Source organism: Mauremys mutica, chromosome 14 (assembly GCF_020497125.1).
Source record: "Mauremys mutica isolate MM-2020 ecotype Southern chromosome 14, ASM2049712v1, whole genome shotgun sequence".
NCBI lineage: Eukaryota > Metazoa > Chordata > Testudines > Geoemydidae > Mauremys > Mauremys mutica.
Window position 1 is genome coordinate 8,345,583 of NC_059085.1, and position 26,632 is coordinate 8,372,214.

Here is a 26,632-nt window from a genome sequence, read left to right on the forward strand (position 1 = left end):
AGAGAAGAGATTCTCGCCTTGTGCCAAAGCTATAAAAGGGGGTGGAACAGAACAAAGGGGGCTGCCAGTCATGAGAAATCCCCTAGTTACCGCCTGAGCTGGAACTAACAAGGACTGCACCGAGGAAAGACTTGAGCCCAGACTAGGAAGGAGTCTAGTCTGTGAAAGAAGCTTATTGGAACATCTCTGAGGGAGAGATTTACCTGTATTCAGTTTCTTAATGTATTAAGCTTAGACTTGCGTGTTTTGTTTTATTTTGCTTGGTAACTTACTTTGTTCCGTTTGTTATTACTTGGAACCACTTAAATCCTACTTGTTATACTTCATAAAATCACTTTTGTTTATTGATAAACCCAGAGTAAGCAATTAATACCTGGGGGAGCAAACAGCTGTACATCTCTCTCTATCGGTGTTATAGAGGACGGACAATTGATGAGTTTACCCTGTATAAGCTTTATACAGAATAAAATGGATTTATTTGGGGTTTGGATCCCATTGGGAACTGGGCGCCCGGGTGCTGGAGACGGGAGTACTTGCTGAGCTGTTTTCACTTAAAGCCTGCAGCTTTGGGGGCATGGTCTAGACGCTGGGTCTGTGTCGCAGCAGGCTAGCGTGTCTGGCTCAACAAGGCAGGGTTCTGGAGTCCCAAGCTGGCAGGGAAAATGGGCTCAGAGGAAAATTCAGCACGTCAGTGACAGTCCCAAGGGGATCTCTGTGACCAAACCATGTGTCAGCCCTCATGAAGACCCACACATGCCCAGCACAGATCCAGGGGTTTTCTATTCTAGTCTAAGTAATTCTAATCTAAGGAATTATCCTAAGTGAGGGAGCATCCAGGAGGCATGCAACGCACAGGTGGTTGGTTAACCCAAAGAGTGGTGATGCAGACCTTTCTCTGATCACTATCCCCCATCACCATCACTGGGCACAAGCATGGCTTTAACCGCTTTGACTTGAGCATGCAGCATAGGCAGCGGCAGCAGCAGCATGGGAAGCAGACCACAGCAGCAATGACAGCGCCATGTCCATGGAAGGGTTAAAAAAAAAAAAGTCTCCCCGACAGCTCAATATGGAAGAAACCTGGCACCTTCGACCCAGCTGGGGAATTTTCATCCAGCCCCAGTTCATGTCGGCATCATTAATGACATCACAGAGGCAGCTGATCTATCATACAGCAGCAGGGCAAGGTCGGGCTGGCTGGGCAAGCAGTTAACACCCAGTTAATGAGCAAACCTCGACTCCAGGATCTCATAGTATCTCAGCACATTGTGAATGAAGCCAGCCAGCACCCCCAGGAAGTAAGGAATGATCATCCGCATTTCACAGCTGGGGAAACTGAGGGACACAGCAGCAAAGCAGCTTGCCCAGATTCATGCAGCGAGTCAGTGGCAGATCTAGGAACCAAGCCCAGGAGTCCCAGCTCCAGTACATTAAGGCTTGTGAAAGCCATATTCTCGCCCTGCCTAGGTCCCAAGTCCACAACAAGTGCAAGAGCCCCAACCCATACAGCCTCATGGCATAATACATGGAGCCTCCCTCCTCGCGAGAGCTCACCTACGTCTCCATGCAAACAGCAGAGCGCATGCACTGTGGAACAGCCCAGGCCAAGCTCCAGCCTGGGTCAGCTGCTTGCTGGGTCTGCTCCTCTCTAGCAGTGCACAGCAAAAATAATGTAAGTGCATCCGAAGCAGGAAGTCTGCCAAACAATCCGTGGGGCCACCGAAGGATCAAGGTGCTAAAGGAGCTCTCAAGGAAGACAAAGCCGTTGCGAAGAAGCTAAATGAATTCTTTGCATCAGTCTTCACTGCAGAGGAAGTGAGGGAGATTCTTTTTAGGTGGCTAATCTGAAGAACTGTCCTAGAATGAGGTGTCCGAGATGGTTTTGGAACAAACTGATAAATTAAACCATAATAAATCACCAGGACCAGGCAGTATTCACCGAAGAGTTCTGAAGGAACTCAAATATGAAATTGCAGAACTACTAAACGCGGCATGTAACCTATCACTTAAATCAGTTTCTGTATCAGATGACTGGAGGATAGCTAGTGTAACACCAATTTTTTAAAAAGGCTCCAGAGGTGATCCTGGCAGTTACAGGCTGGTAAGCCTAACTTTGGTACCAGGCAAATTGGGTGAAACTATAGTAAAGAATAGAATTATCAGACACAAAGATGAGCATGATTTGTTGGAGGAAGTGTTAACATGAGTTTTGTAAAGGAAAATCATGCCCCACTAATCTATTAGAATTCTTTGAGGAGGCCAATAAATGTGGACAAGGGGGATTCAGTGGATATCGTGTACTTGGACTTTCAGAAAGCCTATGACAAGGTCCCTCACCAAAGGCTCTTACACAAAGTAAGCAATTATGGGATAAGAGGGAAGGTGCTCTCATGGATCAGAAACTGGTTAAAAGACAGGAAACAAAAAGATAGGACTAAATGGTTGGTTATCAGAATGGAGAGAAGAAAATAGTGGTCTCCCCCAGGGATCTGTACTGGGACCACGGCTGTTCAACATATTCATAAATGATCTGGAAAAAGGCATAAACAGTGAGGTGGCAAAGTTTGCAGATGATACAAAATTACTCAAGATAGTTAAGTCCAAAGCAGACTGTGAAGAGTTACAAAGGGATCTCACAAAACTGGGTTACTGGGCAACAAAATGAATTGTTCATAAATTCAATGTTCATAAATGCAAAATAGTGCAGATTGGAAAACATAATCCCAACTATACATACAAAATGATGGGGTATAAATTAGCTGTTACCACTCAAGAAAGATCTTGGAGTCATTGTAGATAGTTCTCTGAAATCATCTGTTCAATGTGCAGCGGCAGTCAAAAAAGCAAACAGAATGTTGGGAACCATTAGGAATGCAATAGATAAGAAGACAGTAAATATCATAATGCAGCTATATAAATCCATGGTACACCCACACCTTGCATGCTGGCTATCATTTTATGGAAGACAATCATCCTCAAATGCCAATGGATTGATGACATAAGAACATAAGAAAGGCCTTACCGGGTCAGACCAAAGGTCCATCTAGCCCAGTATCTGTCTACCGACAGTGGCCAATGCCAGGTGCCCCTGAGGGAGTGAACCTAACAGGCAATGATCAAGTGATCTCTCTCCTGCCATCCATCTCCATCCTCTGACGAACAGAGGCTAGGGACACTGATGACAATGATGATGCGCAGTTCTGGTCGCCCCATCTCAAAGAAAGATATATTTTAAAATTATTACGGGGGTGCAACAGCTTCCACATGAGGTTAAAAAGACTGGGACTGTTTAGTCTGGAAAAGAGACAAGTAAGGGGGGATATGATAGAGGTCTATAAATCATGAATGGTGTGAAGAAACAAGTGTTATTTACCCATTCACATAACACAAGAACCAGGGCTCACCCAATGAAATTAATAGGCAGCAGATTTAAAACAAACACAAGGAAGTACTTCTTCAGGCAATGCACAGTCAGCCTGTGGAACTCATCGCCAGGGGACGTTGTGAAGGCCAAAAGAATAAACGGGTTCAAAAAAGAATTAGATAAGTGCATGGAGGATAGGTCCACCAATGGCTATTCGCCAAGATGGTCAGAGATGCAACCCCATGGCCTGGGTGTCCCTAAGCTGCGAGATGTGGGGTCTGGACCACATGGGATGAATCACTTGATAACTGTCCTGTTCATTCCCTTTGAAGCATCTCACATTGGCCACTGTCAGAAGACAAGATCCTGGGCTAGATGGACGGTTAGTCTGACCCACTACAACCATTCTTTTTTTTATGGGGTCACTAGACCCGCTCCCCATCAATAGCTCTCAAGACGCCCTTCTGCAGCTCTCTGTACATAGCACGGGCCAGATAGGGTCTTCAGGTTTCTCCCCATACCAATACACATCCAACTGCTCCATGAACCCACACAGACAGTGCAGTCACAAAAAGCTTGAAGTATTTGCAGCTTGCTTACTGGGTAGGGCACCTGACTGGGAATCGGGAGATCTGGATTCTATTCCTGGCTCTGCCATGGATTAGCTATGTAGCCTTGGGCAAATAACTTGGCCCTTCCATGCCTCAGTTTCCCCATCTGTAAAACAGAAAAAGTTACACTGGCCCTCCTTTGTAAAACCCTGAGATCTAGGGATAACGGTGTCTGGTATGGCTGTGTACTGGAGGTAGAGCTGACTCATTGCAAGGTGTTTCTGAAGTCCGGGCCCTGCATCAATCACTGTGGAGTACACACCACGGCAACATGCTTAATTCAAATGGCAGCCACTTAACTAGCTCTCTCCCTGCCTGATGGGGACAATGGCTGGGGGCAGAGATTCAGTGCAATATCTTTCAATGGCTCTGAACAATGGATTATTGGCGTTCCTTGCTTGTTTAATTGGCACAGGAGGTGGTGCATGCAGCCAGTTTATGTAGCTAACAGGAGCAAATCACAGTTTGCTAGCACGTGTTTCCCACTCCACCGTCCTCATCACACTGCTCCCCTGCTCTGTTAGGGCTGCTAAATAAGCCCCTCTTACCTTCATGTGGTTTTCTCTAGCCTTTTCATGCTTTTTTTACCGCAAGCTACGCAATTCAAACAAATCTCGCCCTGTGAACCTCTGAGGATCAGGGCATCGCTTAACAGGTGCTTTTTTCCCCTTCCATCAGGATCTGTGCCAACCAAGAGGCTTCTACCATACTAAATAATAAAGCCACCCAAAACTGCACTGATCACGGAGATGTTACGGGTGAGACTTCAAGCCACAGATGCGAAGATGTTCAGAGCTGAAAGGGGATCTGCGCATCTGCACACTGGAAGATCAAACAGCATTACTGCAGCATGTGAATGGCCCAGACACCAGGGTAAGAATGGAGGGCAGCACATTCGATAGCTTTTCTGCAGGTCTGCAAAGTCCACGCATTCAACACTCAATGGGATGGCCCTAGCGTGGGCTCTGCTTGGGACATCTCACCTACCACTGAACCCCTGAAATGGCCTCCAAGATCCCATCTGTGGTGGGATACAATCCTGCCCCAGTATTTAAACCCAGCTGTGAACCATGGCTGTGGGCTAACCGTGTTCTGATATGGCTCCTTCCTGCCTGTGTGAATAGAAAGTAGTGACCCATGTTCTCCCCCGGCTGACAGACACACTAGGAGTAAGACTCTGCTGCGACAGCCGCCTTGCTGGGGGATCATCCAGTTATAACCAAGTTCTCCCCTGAGATGGTTTTATCTTGGATTGACTGACACCTGAGGGGACCCATCTGTTTAACCCACGTTACTGCCTTGGACCGAGCAGGGCTGTAGCCCAATTTAAGCAGTTAGTTCTCAAAATAAAAACATGATTTAAACAGTGTCAAAGGACACTCACGGTGTCAACAGGACGCCCTGGCAGAGCTACCCTCGCAGAGACGCGATCCAGGACATGGTTCCTTCGCTTGACAATGAGAAGCCCTGTTATAACGCAGCTGGGCCCTGACCACGTTTCATAGCAGTGATTAGATCGTTATTCTGATAGAGTAGGCAGGGCTTTAAGAAGAGATGGGTTCAGTGTTAGCTGTGAGTTCCCAGCACACAGCATCCCGGAGGCGCTAGAATACGCACAAGACAACAATCTACCTGCCTGAAAACTAGCTGACTGGCCCCCTCCCTAGTGACTGGTGGGCACTCAACACGGAATCCCAGTGCTGACACATTGTATTCACAGAGGGGGCTGTCCTTTAGCGCCTAGCCTTGTGCCGTAATTACACAGCCAGGCCGAGGTGTCGCGGGGGCTGAGAACGGTGATGACTGTGTGTAACACACAGTACGTACACCAGGACCAGTGCAAGTGAAGAACAGTGCTACACAATCAATTTCATCTTGACTCTCAATTGTCAGGCTTTTTGGAAGTTTGAGGCAGACAAAAGGACTTGAAGGAGGATGGAAAAGCATTGTCCCATTTAGCTGCTTAAGATCCCAGACCAGAAATAAAACAGCTTTATACTGAAAGTTGCAAACCAACAATCGGAAGGTCCATTCCCTCTGTACAGGGCTCTGGGGTTCCCGGCAATGGCAGATAACTTCCCCAACTCCTAAAGCAAAGCAGCTTTCTGGGTTTCTGGCATTTCTCTGGGCACTCAGCCAGCCACACAGCAGCTGGGGGAACACGCAGTCCTGCCAGGAGATTAAGCGGAGGAGAAACTCTTGGGTGACTCAGTGTATTGGGGCTGACGAGTACGTTCTGCCAGCAGTTTGGATTCTCAGAAGATGGAGTAGTTGACATGGCTTGGACCATACTCAGCACTGACATAAGGAGGTGCATCTCTCTACCCCATTCCTCAACAACTAGACAGAGGAGCAACACCATTCCACCAAGAACAGAGTCCCTGCCAATCTCTGTCGTCAGCCCCTCACAACTCAGGATTCAGACCTGGCCCCAGCACAGAAGCTGTTTGAGCAGCATTTGTGGTCAGACTTCTGTGCTCTTTCTATCAACAGCCTACAACACACCAGATCACACAGTGCTACGGACCTGCCCTCATGAGCAGGCAGGATGGGCAGCCTAGCGCTAACCTGGGTCATCACATCTTCCCAGCAGATCTCTGTAGTGATGCTCCTCCTAGGTGAAATCCTGCAGAGGCCAAGCCTGCCCCCTCTACTGTTCAACAGATACACGAGACTCCTGGGGAATTCAGCAGGTACCGCAGGCTCCTCTGCCACCGGTGTGCTGATGCCATCCTGCCTTCTGCGTCTATCTCAGCAAACCGCGCTGCTGTGTGCTCACGCACATCAGTGCTGGCCACAGACGGACGCCTGGATGAAACCAGCTGGCTGAAGCTCTGCCCAGAGGGGCGCTGGAAAGGGAAACCATCTGAGGAGCCAGCGACCTTCCCCTCAACTCCCTGATGCCGTCCTATTGCCGAGCCGCATGGCAGTATTGGATTTATCCCTGCTCTTGGATAACCAGGTAGAGACCGACCAGGAAAAATGTCTCTCCAATTTACAAGGAGGCCACTCCCTGTCCTCCAAGGCCTGGCAACCGTAACCACCATGCATCACTGAGACTTACCGACTGCAACTCCCTCGACATAGGGCTAGCAGCCAAGGCCACCCCGATTCCGCCTTGCCCAACGCTTCTCTGCCCACCTCCTGAGAAGACCTGGTCATGGGAAGAACATCACACCCGGACTCTGACTCAAGGCCTGCGTGCTAATCGTAGTGGGTTAGGACCAACCTGTGTTATAACCTGATCAGGGCACTGAGATCCCCTGGCACAGCAGACCTGCCTCTGTAGATGGGGGCCCCCCCACAGGTGTCACCATCTTTCCATCCACAACCCCCCAATCCAGCATCACTGGTCCGAGACACAAACAAGGAACGGCTGTGGTAGGACTACAGGGAGCGGGAGACAGGGTGTTTTCTGTGTGAGGTCGGAGGTTGTGGAACACTCCTATGGAAAGTATAACACTGTGCTGTCACCTGGCCACATTCAGAGCCCAGGGCAAATCCCACCGAGTGCAAGAGCCTCACCACACTACCCGGGGAGGACACAAAGCAAAAGCCAAGTGACTGAACCCCAGGGGAGCCCAAGCAGAACCCAGGCCTGTGCTTGCCGCTTATGCCTCTTATTTTGCTGTACTTCAGTCCTTCGATTCTGCAATGACTGGCTCACTCTTACCACAACAAAGGGAACCTGCACTGAAGCAGAGAGGAGACCCACTTGTGCCAGGGCTCAATTTAACTCCATGTAACACAGCCGGAGAGTCTGCTTCCAGAGGCTAGCTCTCCCCTCCGCCCCCCACTGCGGAAAGAAAAGCCTCCTCGAATCTCCCTCTGTGTGCGCCAGGCAGAGAGTGCTGATGAATGGGCTGGCTACTGTTTGCATTCTCATAGCACTTACAGGCTGCAGCCATGATCAGGCCCCATTGCGCCAGGCACTGTACGAACAAAGTGAGAGCCAAGGAGCTAGCAGAATAAAGGCGCATGCCCTGCCTCTGCACCCAGAAAGACCCTCTCCTGCAGACACCAGAGCACAGGCAAAGAAGCAAACCAAAGGCAGCCATGTTGGGCTTTCGCTGCACCGGCGAACCACGGCCAAACATAACGCCTGCCTACCGGAGAAGGAATAAACTGTACGTCAGGGGAGACTATTTATTACGAAGCTTTGGGAAGGGTTCTAAGACCGGCAGAGTGAAAGAGCAGGGGAGGCTATAAAGAGCAGTGTCCCTGTAAGGGCAGCGCACACAGATCACGCAGTGCCCGCCGCTACACTCCTGAATGACGACGCGGCTTGTTGGCTCTCCGGCGGTTCCGCCTGCCACACACGCAGGCACTGCCTGCACGGCGGCTAATCTATCTGCGCACCTCCTTGGCGCCGGCCCCCTCTCCTTAGGAGTCCCGTCACGGAGTCTTTGGGCTAATAGAGCAATCCTGGATCGACGGGGAGAAACGAAAGCAGCTCCCGGAGGAGCCAGGCCTGGCCCGGCGCCAGATGGCGGCGCGAAGGAGAGTTGGAGCAATGGGAGGAGGAGGGAGGCATTCAGGAGGAGACCCCAAATCAGGAGAGTCTAGAACAAGGCCGCAGCGAAATAGGAGGCAAGGGAGTTTTGCCTCCATCCATTGCCAGTTGGGGATGGGGCAGCTGGGGGGAGAAATCTTACATCAGAGCTTCACAGTCTAACCGGGCGCCCCCGAGGAGGGGAGGGAGGGGGGCACCACTGGTTTAACGTCAATACCAAGGGAAAGCATCTTCATACAATTCATCTTGGGCCCTTGCAGAGCAAATTTTCCCCAATAGGGTCTGCTCCGCTCCCCTCCCCACCCTAGGAAAGACCAATGACACCCCCCCCCCACACACACACACACAGCGCCCCCGTTTGGGCAGATCACAGGGCAAGAGACTCGGCGTCATTCTCCAGCCTCTCTCCAGTCCCTACCCCAAGAAGCCCAGACCTGAAGGCCACCCAGCTGGCGCCACCATTCTCGCTGCGTTCACAGAGCCTTAGAAGCCAGAGGCGGGAGAGCCCCAGGCCAAGGGAGGATCGCTCCCTACGGCTCAACAAGAGAGCAGCACGCTCCATGCGGGGCACGGGCCCAGACACGTCCAGTCCGTCCCGTGGAAGGCTGAGGTCTGGGACAGTCTAGTCTGTGTCGACGGAACCATGTTCCGGATTCCTGTTACAGCCCTGATCTTTCCCGATACTGTGGCACAGTTTGGTCCCCAAAGACGAAACATCACACAGCTGGGTAGGTGCTATTGTGAGCTCATGAGCTCCCGAAGCACAGCAGCCTCGACTGTGAAGATGGGACCTTTATTTACTGATTGTCTACATGAGCTGCAGCTATAGGGGAGTGTAACCAGTTCTCCACCCCCAACCCTCAGAGCAGGAAAGCAAAAAGAAAAAAAGGCAGCCAGACAGCGCAGGAGGGTTTGGAGCAAGAAAGAAAATAGCCAGTACCCAGGCCTATTCCAGCACCTTCCCTGCAGCAGCTCCTCTATCCTGCCATGAGAGGGACCCTGGCTTCAGCCACGTCTCCTTACTCCCTTGGTGACACTCCAACCAGGTGGGTGCTCATAAAATCAGCAGATTATGCCGCCCAGGTCAGCTTCCAGATAGCCTGTGTGGGTCCCCCCCCAGCTACTCATGGCTTCCCTGGTAACAGGCTGGGCTGCCTCCTCCCCCAGCTCCAGCCTTTACTGGGGTGCAGGGAATCAGCCTCTGGAGGAGACCAAGGCTCTCTTCAAGTCTGAGATGCAGGAGTGCTGGATTCTACTGACCTGGGCAAGTCCTGTTCCCACTCCGTGCCTCGGTTTCCCTATCTGTAAAGTGCAGATAATGACCCTGCCCTCCTTTGTAAAGTGCATTGGGACCTACTGATCAAAAGTGCTACAGAAGAGCTAGGGATTATTATAGCAAAAAGATCCTACCGGAATAGCTCCATATCCTCCCGTTGGGGGCCATTCCTGCAGAGTACTGCAGTAAAACCAAGAGTTAGAGTTGGTCTTCGGATATACTCCATGCGGTTGTGAATCCTGCCCCTCAAACATGGTGAGGCGCTGCCGGCTGACTCGGAGCCCTAAACATATTTGGGGCTAAAACCAGGCCCTTTTCTTTGCCACCTCACAGCCCTATCACAGTTCTGGCGCCCCAAACACACAGTGCCCCCGTCACAGGGACCCACTGCCATAGCATACCCTGAATTGCCCAGTCACAGCATCTTGGCAGATGCGTGGGCTGTCAGCAACCAGAAGCAACACAGGGGAAAAGCCAAGCGAGATCCCCAGGTACTGTGGGCAGGCAGTGATGCCCTTATGCAGCAGGGGAAATCATGACTCTCCAGTGCCTCTTCCTCTCCTGTCCTGTCTGAGGAGCCCCGATGCAGTATGGGGTTGCTGACCCACACGCATACACTAGGGTTTGGGATCAACGACTGGTCCTGTGGAGGAGGAGGCAGAAAGCATCCTGCGTCACAGAGGGCATAACTGGAGTCTCTTGCATGGAGAAATGGCCCCCTTCTCCATTCCTTAACCACCCCCCTCCCCACAGCAACAGGCAGATACCGAGCAGGATGGAGGTCAATCCCCCAGAAAAAGCTGCTGCCAGCTGACTGGCTGCAGGGAATTTGCTTGTCACTGAGGAAAAACAAACTAGACTTACATGGCACTTTACGTTTCCAAGCGCTGCACAAACATTAACTAGCTAAGGAGAGAGAAGGATCAAGGAAGGAGGAAAACTGCCCAAAAAAGTGAAAGATACCCAGGCTCTGAATTAGTCTGGACTCCTGCAGCCAGCCGACCCATCTTACTGCCCCCTATTCAGGATTTAATACATAAGAACTATCCACCACTGCTATGTTCTTGCATAAAGCAATATCCCACCCTCTCCTCTAGACAGGCAGCTGACCGAGGGCTCGAGCCAGCGTCTGATGATGTCTGCGACTGGGGGTTTCCCCGACTCGCAGGATTTTGCCCCAAGTCATTATGCCATCGCAGTGCCACTGAAACTAGCTGCATCGATTTAAGAATCTTTGCTTGGGCTAGAAATAGGAAAACCCATTTGATTCTCACTTGGAAAGTAACTCGGCCATGAGCACAGCGGACGGAACAGTGCCTGGTGTGAAAGAAATATATAGAATTTACCTGTGAATAATTCTATCTTATGTCCCAGAACCTTCATTGTGACTCGTATTCTCCCAACAGGTGAAAATGGCAAGAGAGGGGGGGAAAGCTCTTGGAGACAGTCAGGAAGGAAAATCCACTAGCGAGGGATGATCGGAGTCCTCTGAGCTCAAAGCAGCTTGGATCAGGAGTGAGACAGGGCGGCTGGATGGAGTGGGTAGTGCAACATGGAGCATGTGTGTGTGTGAGAGACTGGCTGTTCAATGCAGGTAGGTAGGAGCTTCACCCATTTCACAAAACAAGAAACAGAAGAAAAAAAACCCTCACGTACACCGCAAAAATGCCAGGCACTAAAACAGTCGATAGCCTGGCACTGCAAGGCTGGGTGAATCCAGGCACAGCTGAGCCGCCAACTCAGGCTGTGGGCTCCGAAACTAAACACCAGCCGCCCCCCCCCCGCTTCTCGAACAAAAGAGCAAAGCTTTCTCCCGCTACACAATAGTTGTCATGTCTGCAAAGCGGGGCGGGGGGGTCTGCTGGCAGACACGCAGCAACAAGGAGCGCCGGGAAAGCAGGGCTGCTTCCCAGCACCAAAGATGGACACCTCCCCTTACAGCCTGGGCTCCGGGGTGATGAAACGCTGCCGGATTTTACCTTGGAGCGATAGAAAAACGAGGCCCCGTTTTCAGGGCCACACCTGGGACGCTCCTGCCTGGGGCGACCAGGGGCAGAAGAGCCAAGAACCGACCCCCCCGCTTGCGTTTCCACCTCCCCAGGTCCGATCTGGGCGGAAAGGCTTTACTGGGGAGGGGGCATTCTCGCGGGGGTGGGCGCCTCGGGGGAGGGGGGGACGGGACTTCCAGGAGGTGGGGAATAGGCACCTGGGGGGGGACGGGACACAGAGGGGGCCGCGCTCGCAAGACTCACCGGATCAGTGCGATGCAGGGCGGGGGATCTCCGGCTCCCCTCTGCGCCTCTAGCTTTGCAGCCTCCCGCTCCCCAGGCTGTGAGCCCCCAGCGCGGGCAGGTAGCGACCCCCGCCCCCGAGGAGGAGGAGCAGCAGCAGCACCGCGTCGGCCCCAGTCTCCTTCCCGGGGCGTGGGTGGGCTGCGCGGGGCGGGCAGCTGGCCGGAGCAGGGTGTAAATCAACCCACGTGCGTGGGCTCGTCTGGCTCGGGCGGCGGCGGCTGCTGGCGGCGCCGGGTTTGCAGCCAGGGGGAGGGAGCGGCCGGGCTCCCCCGGTTTAAATGGGAGCTGCACCACTGCGTCAGGCAGGGGAGGGGGCGAGCAGGGCTCCCGACGAGGCGCGCGCAGCAAGCGGGCCCCCTGCGCGCAGAGGGGGTGGGCACGGCCAGCTCCCCCCACCCCAGGGAGGGGGCTCGGCGGCGCGGGCAGGGCCTGGCTTCGGGCCATGCCGCCCAACACCCTCTCGCGTGGCCGAGGAGGAGGCCGCGTGGGTGGGAGCCCAGCGCCCTCCCCATCCCTGCTGCGCCCTGGCCGCTGGGGACTAGGGATGCAGCTGGAGCCTGGGGCGGGCAATGCAGTGGGCACTGCCTGGGCACGGAGGGGAGCAGCCTGGGGGCATCTGGACCCACACCGGCACCTCGCCTCTCTTACCCCCTAGGGATGATGGGGAGCCCAGGGCTAGGGCACAGCCCCTCTGCTCCGAGCGAGCCCAGGTGCCGGAGCTGGCCCTGCTCAGGTGCTAGTCAGTGGCAGGGGCCGGGGCTTTCGGAGCAGGGGGATCTGTGTTCTGTCCTGGCGGGAGCTGTGCAGTGACACCCATTACACAAGTATCAGAGGGGGAGCCGTGTTAGTCTGGATCTGTAAAAGCAGCAAAGAGTCCTGTGGCACCTTATAGACTAACAGACGTTTTAAAGCATGAGCTTTCGTGGGTGAATACCCACTTCATCGGATGCAAGACTTGCAAAAGCCACCAACTGTCACTGATTTGTACATGATTTTTAAGCATCTCATTTATTTCCCAGCATACATAAGCCAGGGTTTTGGCCTAAGATCTGTCGGGTGCGCTGCCTTTGAGCAACAAGGAAGTTCTAGGCCCAAAGCTAGCGGTATGTTAAGTGCAGTGTTTAGGCTGAGATTGTAAAGGGCAAATGCTGCCCTCCAAGCGTGCACATAGCAGTAGTGGTGCAGTTACGCTGCACATGGAGGCGGGATTTAGAGATCCTGTGCAGGGGATCTGCAACTCTAGCATACCACAAAGCTCCATGAAGGCGCTCTGTGTGCTATCGATATCTCCTGCTCACACTGGAGCCAATGGGAGCTCAAGGTTCACATTACCTCTGAAGGAATCAAATTAACCACTCTCAGAGTAACAAAGGCATAATGAAGCTGAGATGCAGGTGTTATGGAGCCCTGATGATCACGATTTTATAAATGTTAAGGCCAGAAGGGACCTTTATGATCATCTAGTCCAACCTCCTCCATGACACAGGCCAGAGAACTTCACCCAGAAATTTTTGCATGAAGCCCATAACTTCTGTTGGAGCTATAGCATAATTTAGAAAGAGATCCAGACTTGACTGCAAGCGAAGGGGATTCCTTTGCTAAGTTCTTGCTTACAGCTGTTACATTAAAGTCTCAACCTTAACAGCTTTTTGCTTAGAATGTGTTTCCATATATTTAGGATTCGTCATGTCATTTCCTCAGGTCATTTGGTTGTAGTGAGCTGGTGGTTCAAAAAATTACTAATGAACTAGTTCACTTTCCTTGCACCAGATTCTGATCTCATTCACATGGGTGTAACTCTGCATTGACTCGACTAGAGTGGCCCTGAATTTACCTGGCCTCTTGTCATAAAAATCCCAGGACTCAAAGACCTTTTAAGACAAAGTTCGATAGAGATGTACCGAGACAGAAGCCACAAGCTTCACCCTGTTCTCTCTTTAGCTGACCAACAAGGTTGCTCTAATACCAATTTATTGTGCAATGTCTTAAAAGGACAAACATACATCTCTGCAATGGGGAAACCTGTAGGCTGCTGAGTATATTCATTCAAGGGTGGTTCATAACTTCTGATAGCTCCTATTATTCTCACCCCTCTAGTGAAATAAATGGATGATGAGACACAAACTGTTGATACAAACATTTAATTCCATACTTGGTGCATCATCACTCCTCTATTTTAATACTGTGTGTATCACCTGGCAGCCCTTCTGCCGTTTGAACAGTACATCTAATAGCTAAGTATCGGGTATTGCATTAATCTTCACTTATCAGTGAGAACTCCTGAGAGAACATGAAAACACAGTGCATTTAACCCCCCAGCTTACTGCCAGACAAGTCGCCAGCAGTCACATGGCCTTAAAGTCTGCACTCTACGGTCAGTCATCTCACCATGACTGGGTCTGGATGTCCTGGTGCTTCCCGAAGTCACCGGGGAAAGATGAGCAAGGAGAGAAAATACAGAACTCAGTGGTTTATGTGTATTTCTGCTATGGGAATAAAATGGACCAGACTTTAGTCTCATTTACACTAGTGTAAACCTGGACTAACTCAACTGACTTCCAGGGACTTATACCTGTGTAAATAAAATCAGAATCTGGCCATCATCTCTGCACCAACTCGAGCCTTATTGAATAATAGAATAAAGGCTTTTAGATGGATACCCATTAAGAAGAACAGCCTGTGTGCCAGAAATAAATTACAATATTAATTAGACCTCCAGAAGCACAGGCTTTCTGTACAGTAAGCCAGAGAATGTAGAACAACACAGTTTGACAGCTACTTCAGAAACAGAGCTTGTGAAAAGAATACATCTGTTGGAAGGACAAATGTGTTGTGCACAGAAGTTGTGTGTTTAAAGAGGGAGAAGACAGGGTTCTGCAGTATGGATTTTTCCACAGTGCTTTTCAGTTCAGGTCAACGTAGCATTTTCCACATTGCTTTTCATTGTGCTTTTAGTTCAGCCAAGCACAGCTAAGAGGGTTGAATATTGGTTGGGCTCTAGAAGGAAGATCAGGAAGGCCAAGGTTCTAAAATGTGGATCCTAAGACGACCTAGGCCTGAGGAGACAGATGAAGTCCCCCATCTTGCAGGATTGGTTTCTAGATGCCCAAGAAGTTTGAGTTCCAAAAGACAATGCTCCAGCTCCCAAAGAAAAGCCTTGGCTTGATTTGTCCAAGTCAATTCCTAGGAAGTTTGAGTTCTAGAAGTTAAGACCACCCAGAAGCTTTTCATTACAGGATTAGGACCTCCCAGAAGGCCCACCCACTAGAAATTAATGCCTGCTACTGATGGCTTGAGTTTTAGAAGTTTGAACCCATCTCAAGAAGTTCTGAGTTCCAGAAAGCTTGAGCTCCAGAGTCCCTGGAAAAGGTTTTAAGTTCTAGTATTTATACCCACAGGGACTTGGTTTCTAAACACCTTGAAGGGCTGGCGTCTAGTGACTGATCCCTAGAAGCAGTAACCGTTTTGTGCCGTGCGCTAAGCCACTGTACACTGAGCAACTCTATTAGCCACAGAAAGCCCCTTGCCAGGAACCTGAAATCAATGGCAATTTTAGACCGGACTGAGTGCATCTTAAGAGAAAGGACTTCAATGAGGCTGTGGAAACAAAGCCGAGCGGTGTTGTGGATGTGAAAATGGGGTGGGGGATGTCTGCAGCCAGTCTTGGGAGCAACATTCACGCGTTCCACAACAACACTCACCAGTGCTCCAGGCTAATGGATGGGTTTGATTGCAAGGCGCTGAGGAGACGGTGGCCTCCTAGGATCAGTGTTAAACCTATTGGGCTTCTTGGAACCTCCTCTGATTTGACCTGGACCTCAGTGGCATAGGCACCAGGGGCCCTATTCTGATCTCATTTACAGCAGGGTAAATCTGGATTTACCCTGGTGTATCTGAGAGTAGAATCTGGAGCAAAAACTGTCTATAAGGTGCCACAGGACTCTTTGTCGCTTTTTACAGATCCTCTGATACTATCCAGCCTTTGGCATTCAGGGACTTCCTGCAGGAATACAGGGCCTGATTCCCACCCCCACCCCGAGTACGTACCCAGAGGGCCAGGTGGGATTGTACCTGGGCAGAGGGTCCGAGCTGCTGCCCATGTCACCATGGCCACACTGCTGGTTTTGGTGCACTAGCCCAAACAGAGCGAGTATGTGTAGATCTACCTGAGCTGGGAGTCGCACGTCTCCGTTACTGTTTAGACAGTCCGTCTTTACTGTCGGTGAGATCAGAATTAGACCCACTGGCTTGGCTATACCATAACCCACCAATGAGCCAGCCAGTCTGATATCCTGTTGCCCATGGGGTCGAAAGCAAATGCTTTGGAAGAAGGGGCAAAACCCCTAAAAAGAACATAATTGTGCCTGCTTTTTGAACAGTAGAACAGGGTGAAATTGCTCCTTGATCCCAGCTGGCGACCAGTTTTGTGTCTTGAAGCCTGACAACTGACGGGTCTTGTCATTTTATCTGTGCTAGAGGTTTCTTTGCAGAAACAATCAATCAAGAGATGTTCCTCCTTGGCAGAACACTGGCATGGTGCCCAAAAGCTGCATTCCAGCCCTTTCCAATACTCCCAACTGCTCCTTAATTCTTCTCCAAAACAGTGCAATGGGGTTGACCAGTCTGGGGGCGTCACAGAAGTCAGGTGCAGGGAACAAGCCATCCGGGGGCTCCCACTTGATTCACACACACTTTAGATGGAGAGATGTCAGCTCAGCCACACTAAGAAACTGACACCTGCACAGATGCTCCAAAACAATGCTCATCGCCTCCACAGCAGCTGAGCAAAACCTACAGCCCCGCTCCCATTCCACTGAGATCCTCACACCGGGGCTGGCCCGGTTCCAGATGAACCCTGCAAAGTCACACACAGATCAGATCCAGTTTGGTTCCATTGTCAGCAGGAAATTGTCCGTCACCGGTTTGTCTGGTTGTTCTCCCACCTTGCCATGAAAGCTGGAGGGGGAGGAGGAAGGGAAAGCAGCCAGGTGAGTCAGCCTATTGCCTGGCAAAGGTTTAAAGATGGCTTTGGCAGATGACACTGCAATTATGACAGGAGCCCAGACTTCCCTGCACTGCTGAGCCAATGGAAGGAAGTCTGGGCTCCTGTCATAATTGCAGTGTCATCTGCCAAAGCCATCTTTAAATCTTTGCCAGGCAATAGGTTGAATGTATTAGACTCAAGGATCCGCATGACAGAAATAAAAGGCAGCATCATTAACCCCATCATTCCCAAATGCACATCACTAATTCTCCCCACCACACCCCTGCAAACAATCACGACAGCAATGGCCCACGCAGCTGCAGAGATGCTATCTTCAGCCATAGTGTTGGGGAATTAGGCCCCGGCCTGTAGAATACTGCTGTGGTTTGTTTTACAATGATATAACCCAGGGCTACATCATTTACCAGGCCTTCAACATGCATCATTAACCACCTCCACAGACAGGCCCCTTTAATTTTCCAGGGTACTCCGAGTGCCAACACCCACACACAGCTACAACAGGGAGTCCTGGAATGGTCTTTCATTAATGAGAAAGCAGCAGCAGGCTCTGTCCATCCCATGAATGACTTTTGTAATAGCTCTGTATCGGGCAGATGCTACTGTGTCCAGGGATGTGCAAAGAGTGAGTTAGCTGCACACCAGCGAGTGCATGGACCAAATCCAGCCCTGGTGCAAGCTGGTGAGATTTAGTTGAAGCCTAGGGAGTTGCAATCACTTACACTAGGCCTGCATGTTACAGAACTAACATTACCGTCAGCTGTAGTAGTTTGCACTTACGTCCAAGGATCTCAAAGCACTTTACGAAGATCAGTTAATTTTCCCAACATTCCCGCAAGCTAAGTTTTATTAGCCCCATTTCATAAACCGAGGCCCAGAGAGGCTGAGTCCACGTTGCCGATTAGGAGGAATGAGCTCAGGTCAGGTCTCGGGGCCTTAACCAAAGGACCATCCTGCGTCCCTCAAAGTGGCCACTGTTCCTATCTGTGTGGGGTACCGGGGAGTTGGAGTCTGATCGGGACAGAGAATCTGACAGAGAAATTAGAATCTCCTGACTTCTGAGTACTTAATTCCTCAACCCTGACATGCATCAATGTTCACGTTTACTTTCTCCTTTATTTAAGAAAAACAAAGGCAAGAAAACGTAAGAAGAGCAAAACAAAGTCCATCAATCCCTAGCTAATAGGTGTTGATTGGCTTTTGTCATTAGGCCACTGCCCCCTCTGCTATGCCAGGGTCAACCCACTCCCCAAGTCCAATGCATTTAGGGGCCCAGTTTGGAGGCTTGCTCCCCAGAATCTCCAGGGGTATCCAGCCTGCCCTCTCCCCTGACCAGTGCTATCCCCCCCCACCTCCTCTAGGCCTCGTTTACACTCCATGCAGTATTCGCCTCAGTATTTTCATTACTATGCCGTTTCTTAATGATCAGACTCTCTCTCAAGGCGAGAGGCCTCCTTCCTGCACATTCATTTTCCTTCCTCTCGGCTGTCTGCTTCTGTGACGGTTGCATGGTGGTTGCCGGAGAAACCAAGACAGGCGCAAAGGTGATTGACGGTACCCTTGGTGCCCTGGACAGAGTTTTTCCAGCGAGCTCCGCGTCTGACGTAGAAAGCCAGGGAGCTCTTTCAAAAGGAATGGACCATCCCGCAGTGAGACGGAGAAAATTACCTTAAACACAGGGAGAGGAGAGGACATAGTGCGTTGCTCTGGGACAGAGATTGCTAGCCCAGAAGGGGACAGAGACCAGTTCTCATAGACATTAAGGTCAGAAAGGACCATCATGATCATCTAGTCTGACCTCCTGCACAACGCAGGCCACAGAATCTCACCCACTCCTGTAATAGACTCCTAATCACTGGCTGAGTTACTGAAATCCTCCCATCATGATTTACAGACTTTAAGTTACAAAGAATCCACCATTTACACTAGCTTAAACCTGCAAATGACCTGTGCCCCATGCTGCAGAGGAAGGCGAAATAACCCCAGGGTCTCTGCCAATCTGATCCAGTGGAAAATTGCTTCCTGACCCCAAATGTGGCGATCAGTTAGACCCTGAGCATGTGGGCAAGACTCACAGGCAGATACCCGGGAAAGAATTCTCTGCAGTAACTCAGAGCCCTGAGCAGGCATTTTCAAATCTGCTGGGGGTGGGTTTCCAGTGAGGCAGATGATACAGAAAACATTCCAAGCTGCCCAGTAGTGGGCAATTATCAACGGCATCCCCCTCCGTTCATCCGTCTTGAGAGAGTTTGCAAAGGCGGCTAGACTGATGACTAGGGCTCTCAGCTGCCTGGGAAGAGGAAAGTCCGTATCGCGCTGGAGCTAGATTGTAGTCATGCATGAGCAACGAAGGGAGGGGAGAGAGGGGGCTCAAGAAGCTACTTGATCACTGGTGGCCGACCAACAGCCGCCAGCACTAGCGCGAGACCTCCCAAAGGGGGCAGGTGCTTTTCTATGGAGAACAAGAATAGCCAGAGTTACTAACTTTCCTTATGGGCGGGTTATTCCAGAACTGCCGGGTTTCTTACAGCTTCTCCTCTGAAGCCGGTACTGGTCACTGCTAGAGACAAGACCACTGGTCTGACCCAGCCTGGCAATTCCTATATCCTACATAGGCAGCCTGGGCAGACCCGGGGCACTGGTGTCGTGCTGCCAGCAAGGTGCAAGGCTCAGAGGGCTGCCCTGTTCTGTGACAGCTTCGGATACCAAGTTGTTTCAAGGTGTAGCCCCCCCGGGGAGTAGTACATTGCAGGGATCTGATCCTGAGGGGACAGTCACAGTCCTGAGGCAACTGCACCTAACCCCTATATGGCTTCTTTAAGGGCTCCCACTTTGATCTCGGGCCTCCAGCCATCACCTTTCTCAGGACAGGATCTCGCAATCTGCTCCTTCTAGGCTGCAGGCTCCTGCGAGTCACTGGGATTATCTCAGCAGGTCTGATTCCGTTCAGCATCGGCAGTTCTGTTCTCTCAGGGGCAATGAAAAGGAGAATCAGTGACCAGCCAGCTCTCCTAAAGCAAAGGACAGATGATGATTTATTCAGAACAAAGGCATTTCAGAGGAAACCTACCTCAAGAACAGCAAAGAGTTTGCTACAGCTAGCTTACTGGGCCGTTCCCCATCTTCCCTATGGAGAGCCCAGTAGGAACAAAGTAATTCAAACCTTCTCACAGGATCTGTCTCTCTTGGTCCCAGTCTCATGTCAGTTCTGGGATTGAGTGTGAAGGTATGTCCATACTACCCGCCGGATTGGCGGGTAGTGTTCGATGTATCGGGGATCGATTTAGCGCGTCTCATCTAGATGCACTAAATCAATCCCCGAATCGATGCCCGTAATCCACCTCGGCAGGAGGAGTAAGTGGAGTCGACGGGGGAGCCGCAGCAGTCGACTCGCCGCCGTGAGGACGGCCAGGTAAGTCGAACTAAGATACTTCGACTTCAGCATTGGGGACCTGCAATAATTATCCCCCAGGGACTTTAGTTCCTGCCAGAAGCATTCATTGGCTCATCACTGAGCCAGGAATACAATCGCTAGCCCGTCCACAACGGTACATACAACAGTATAACATTAGTACAATACTCTGAACGGTCCACGTTTCCAACGCATCCATCACATCTCAGTATAATAGCCTGAATTTTCCCAGTTTTCCCAGTTTCCAAAGCATCATGTCTGTCCCGGTGACGTAGACATGGACTATCGCAGCAAGACACCCATCTTGCAATGATGGCAATCTCCAGTCCAGACACAGATCAGAAACGCCATCCGGCTGCTGCCACAGGGTTGTACAACAACAGGCGGAGAGACAACAACCCTAGGCTGCAAACTCTCGAAACAAATGGTGCATCTGTGCGCACACAACGCACTCACAGCTAAAGGGACGGATACGATTCTCACAACATCTTCCAGTTGCTTCCCTGACCCTCCGCTCAGCATACCTGGATTGAACTTCTGCCCGTTCATTTTCCTCCATGCTCCAGTCATCACCTAGCCACGCACTCAATCTGCTGGGCTGGATGGGACAGCAGAACAGAGGCGAATGTTATCAGCGCACTGAAAACACTGTCGCACGTGCCTCCTGCCTAAGGCATTGACCCAGTGCCTACTGGACTCAGGGGGAATCTTTCCTCACCGTGCCATGTGCACAGTGAAAGGGGAAGAGGGGCACAGAGAGCTCTAGGCCCTGAAAAGCAAGTTGCTCCAAACTACTCTCACAGGGATCTTTCCCACTGAGAAAAATGAAGCTACTGCAGGGAAGCCCCGTCTACTCCTGCTTCAGTTGGCAAGTGAGTCAGCAGCACCTCATGGCCAGTTGTATCGAAGGGAGACAGTAGCTGGTCAGGCCAGAGAGAAAGAGACCCCAGAACAGGGCTGGCTCCAGGGTTTTTGCCACCCCAAGCAGCCAAAAAAAAAAAAAAAATCCGTGATCGCGATCCACGGCACTTCCGCCGCTACTCTACCGGCGCCGCTTCTTTGGCGGCAATTCGGCGGCCGGTCCTTCCCGCCGAGAGGAAGTGAGGGACTCGCCACCAAAGAGCCGGCCCTGCCCCAGAACAGCCAATTGCTCGCTCGCTCTCATTTTTCATGAAAAAAATGTTGGGAGGTCTCCGGTTTTGTCCCAATTCAGAACAGGAAAAAGTTTTGAAATCTTAAATTTTTTTCTCAGGACGGGAAAACCATTTCCTGCCCAGCTTAATTAACACCTGCCTGGATCCCTGATCTCCATCCAACTCTAGGAGTCAATCCCCTACTAATGCAACCAATGCCTGGCTCTGGACCCAGATTGGCTAGGCTCAAGGCGGTTAAAAGCAGTCAGAGCCTCAGACTCGTCTCACTGCAACCTTCTTCCCAGTCATCTTAGCCAGGAATGGAAGATTAAATACGGGGGAGGGGCACTCCTTCCTGCCCTCTGCTCTGCTCAGTTTATGTCCTGAAGCATGAGGCTGGATTCAGCTACCAGTGTTATTACTGGCCATGGGAAGATGCAGAACATCTTGGGGTTCTGAAAAACATCCATGTGAGAACAGATCTGACATCCATTCTCTTGCATTTATTTGTATCCACAGATAGAAGCATTTTCCAATATATCAGCCTATGAGAGCCCTGCAAACAGTACATTACTCTGCTCCCACATATTGGTCTATGGTATATAAATAGATATCAACATAGATACAGAGCAATGCGGGGGTGTCTGTAAAAGAGGAAAAGGGGCGCATAGAGACAGATGACAATCCACCAACTCCGTGTGAAGGTCATTCTATATAAGGTGCAGCTGGTTTTCAGTGAAGCTGATCTGTCTATATTGAAGTGCTTCAGAAACATATGTCACACTGAGGTATGTTCCTTCCTGCTATAAAGCACATTAGAGGAGGAGAAATAATCTGATCATCAGTGACTAGCTGGCCTGTGCATCCCTACCTTGAATGTCTGATGGTCTGTTTTGGTTCGGATTTAAGGGATTAGCAATTTTGGAAGCCTTGTCTCTTGGGTTCCCAACCCAAGACACCTTAAAGGAGGCAGATTTTCAAAAAATGCCCAGCCCCTACACACTAAAAATCAGGGCTGGTCTCCCTAGAAAGTTGTATCACTATAATGGTCTATTTAAAACTGTACACCTGGACTAGTGTGGCTGCAATTACATAGGCAGCTCTTCTCTTCAGTAGCTCTCAAAGCACTTTACAGAGGAGCTCAGTGATGGTGAAGCTGTCCCTGTGGGGAAGGAGAATATGGATATGAGACACTTTTATACCAGTATAACTGCAGGCATAGTAGGGCTTATACTGGGATAGCAGTAAAAAAACCATAGCCCTTAACTGAAATAGTTATGCCACGACAAAACCTGTGTGTCCAGCAGGCCTCGGGGTCCTTTAAGGCATCTCAAGCCGGACATCCGAAAGAAGTATCAGAGGGGGAGCCGTGTTAGTCTGGATCTGTAAAAGCGGCAAAGAATCCTGTGGCACCTTATAGACTAACAGATGTTTTGGAGCATGAGCTTTCGTGGGTGAATCCCCACTTCGTCGGAAAGAAGGAGGCACCCAAAATCACTATCACTTCTGAAAATCTTGTCCAGATGCCTCTATAGAGACCATTTGTGTCAACTTTGGGTACGTCTACACTGGAAAAAAAACAACCAGCAGCTAGTCTCAAACCCCAGTTCAGCTGACTCGGGCTGCGGCTGTGGGGCTATAAAATAGCAGTGTAGATGTTCAGGCATGGGCTGGAGCCCAGGCTCGGAGCCCCTCACCGGGTTTCAGAGCCTGGGCTGCAGCCTGAGCCCGAACGTCTACACTGCGGTTTTTAGCCCTGCAGCTCCAGCCCCATGAGGTCCAAGTTAGTTGACACAGGCTCTGAGGGTTGCTGTCGTGGGTCTGGTTTTGCAGTGTAGATGTACCCTTAAAAGCCAGAAATTCCCATTGTGGTCATCTAGCCTGACCTCTTCATAACATAGCCCATAGGACTTCTCTGAATTCATTCCTGCTTCAAACCCAAGAGCTGTAGTTGAGCATATCAGTCAGAAAACAAGAAATGAAAACCACCATCCAATCTTGATTTCAAGATTTCCAGCGATGGAGGATCCACCATATCCCTGGGTAAGTTGTTCCAATGGTTAATTACCTTCTCTGCTAAACCCCTGCACTTTATTTCCTCGTGCTGTAACTTAGTAATGGTTGGTTCCCGTGTTTCCATGAGATCGTCTGTGTTATTCTCCATATTGAATGTTACATTGCCCATAAACTGTGACTCCGTTGGACCCCAGGACTGTCTCCTTTGGGCCCTGACTCAGCAGTTCATCCCTATCAAACCCCAGAGAAGGCAAATCAGCTCCAGGATTCCAAACAAGGCAGGTGGGTATAACAGGACGGGGGGCGGGGGGGAGGGGAGAGAGGGTGGAATCTCTCTTTCCAGCACCCTATGATACAGGGAATATATAAGGCCTGATCCTGCAAGGAATTCAGCATCCTCTACCCTCATTGAGATCAATGGGTGGAGGGGGTGCTTAGCTCCTTCCAGGATCAGGCCCACAGCCTTGTCTCTGAAAGCCAGCACAGCATGCGTCCTTGTAGCACAGTGATGCTGTGAGAGAGTCGCTGCTGCTGCTCCTCTCCCCCTGCCTCCGTGTGTAACATGTGCCCTGGCTGGAAGGACGCCAGCTTCCCCATGCCATTTCCTCCCTCAATCAGCACAGGGCTGCCAGTAATTTTCCACCCTGGCAGCCAGTGCCTCCCAAACCAGAGTCCCTGCAGGAGAGATTATTCTTTAAGTGTCTTTCATAGGGCTGGGTCCAGTTTCAGATTTTCTTTTCATGAAGCCCCCAATCCGCGTAGTGCACATGTATTTTGTTATTCGTGTTTCAAGTCAATTAAAGTCACGATTCAAAGGGACAGCGGGTCTCCTTGTAAACACAAGCTCCCCCCTCCCCACACTTGAGCTTGTGCAAACATGAAGGATTTTTTTATACCTGACTGTAAAAATTCCCATGGGCCACCTGCATCCATGTGGTAACTTCACTGGCTTCAATAGGGTTGCGCCCATGAGGCTGCATCTGGTCTCCCTGTGCCACTCAGCATTTCTATCTGGATTCTTTTGCTAGCCAGACACAAAATACTACAGTAAGCGTCACTCTAAGGCCTGATCCTCCAGTGGTGTAATTAAAGCACAGCTCCACTGGCTCCAATGACTTCGCTTGGCTTCCAAGAGTTGGGCTGACGTGTACAGGTTCTTACAGATCTATAGCGATCTCAGGGAGCACTTATTCCTCTGAGGTGCACCCCTTATTTCACCGCCTCAGAACTGGCCAGTTATGACATGTTCCAGTTTTGGTCTCAGCCCAAAGGTGACTTTATTTGTTTTAAGGGTGAGGACAATTGGTCCAATGATTTGAGTTATTTATATATGAACCCACTTCAGCGGCACCTGCCGGCGATCCAGCTGCTCTCCAAGTCAATGGCAACGTTTCCATGGACTTCAACGGGAATGGCCCTGTGGCCACGTTCCCCCTTCTGCCCCGGCTCTGCATCTGGTTCCCTGATCCTGCTGCCCTGCCCAGCCTCTAACACCTTGCGGGTGGAGGTGGCTCAGCCCTCCGGCTATGTCACATGACAGTTCCACCCTTCCCATGGCACCCAGAGTCCACAATCATCACAAAGAAACAACACTTCCTTTTCCTAAGAAGCAGCCTTCCTTAGCTCCCGGTCCAGCCTCCCCCACACCCCGAGAGCTCAAAGTCTGCCTCCCCCCCCCAGCCAGGCAGCGACTGAGCTGGGCTGTTCCTTTTCAGCTCCTCTTTTGGTGCCTGACGCCTGCTTCTGGTGTCACAAGGCCGGGCGCACTGCACCCCCAGCAACCTGTTAACCCTTTCCTGACTCGGGTGGGAACACCCCATCACCATCTCCTATCACTAACCCTGGCCCAGAAAGCCTGATCCAAAGCTCACAGAAATCAGTCAGTCTTTCCATTGACTCCAAACCCTTACGTCTGTGGAAAGTGCATGCAAGACACTACCGTTCTGATCACATTTGACATCCTCTCTGCACAGGTCCAGTCGGTTACCCAAGGTGCCAGGGGGAAAGCAGGCCTTAAAGGTGCAATGCAGAGAAAAGCAGAATCATCCTCCCTACGTTTCCCTAGCTACCTATGCCACAGTAAAGAAGCCCCTTTGGATGAAAGCCCAATCAAGCCCCAAACCAGGAAGTTTGAGTTTCTCTAATGGAGAAGCACAAGAGACAACTGAACTGTTGGAAGGATGGATCTGTCGCATGAGCAGGTTGTCTTTACAATTCTATGAGATACAACAGCACTGGAGACCAACCTCAGACCGAATAAGATAACCACATTTTCCTATGTACATAACCAAACATATTGCATCAAATAATGGAACACGTGCGTTCCCACTCTGACAAGTGCCTGTAAAAATGATGTCTTCTAACTCAACAGATCTGACCCCCTATTGCAGAATCCTATCTTTTGACTGCTTTTTACTCACTAGCTAGGCAGGAGCCAAGACAGGTACAAGAAAGCGAGCTGAAGGGAAAAATCCTGGCTCCATTGAAATCAACAGCAAAACTCCCATTGACTTCGGTAGGGCCGGAATTTCACCTCCATCTCATGAACATCAACAATACGTTGTGCTGAGGTCCAACCTCTGCAACCCCATCAGGTTTGCAGCAGCGTCAACAGCACTCAGCAGCAGCCCCTTGGTGACATGCTGAGAAGCAAGATCCCAACTCAACGTTTGGATCCAAGCACGAGTCTGCAGGGCCGGCAGTTCCCCCAAACCGTTTTTCCTTGCAAACGGAGCACATCTGACCTGGAGCCAGCGAGAGGTGACAGACATGGAGCTCTGTGGTAACAGTACTGACAGACGCACTTTTCAGAGCACAGCTACACTTTAAACCAGGGGTAGGCAACCTATGGCACGCATGGTGAAGGCAGCATGCAAGCTTTCAGTGGCACTCACACTGCCCAGGTCCTGGCCACTGGTCCGGGGGGCTCTGCATTTTAAATTAAGTTTAAATGAAGTTTCTTAAACATTTTTAAAACCTTATTTACTTTACATACAACACTAGTTTAGTTA

The 26,632-nt window shown here is 50.7% G+C and overlaps 1 protein-coding gene across 4 annotated transcripts in view; it reads right to left on the bottom strand.

Moving 5' to 3' along the window:
* NDRG4 (NDRG family member 4) overlaps positions 1–12,346 on the bottom strand; it is a 92,062-nt gene extending 79,716 nt beyond the window's left edge. The window contains exon 1 of one of the 4 annotated variants that reach the window (XM_044987102.1): positions 12,017–12,346. Coding sequence is in view for 2 of the 4 variants with exons in the window: in XM_044987100.1 (XP_044843035.1) it covers positions 11,111–11,147 (37 nt within the window). In the remaining 2 variants the exon portion in view is untranslated. Of the gene's footprint in view, positions 1–11,110; positions 11,504–11,743; positions 11,764–12,016 lie in introns of those variants that run through there. The other 3 variants (XM_044987103.1, XM_044987100.1, XM_044987101.1) reach the window with 3 other exon arrangements.
* Between the last annotated feature and the right edge of the window lie 14,286 nt (positions 12,347–26,632).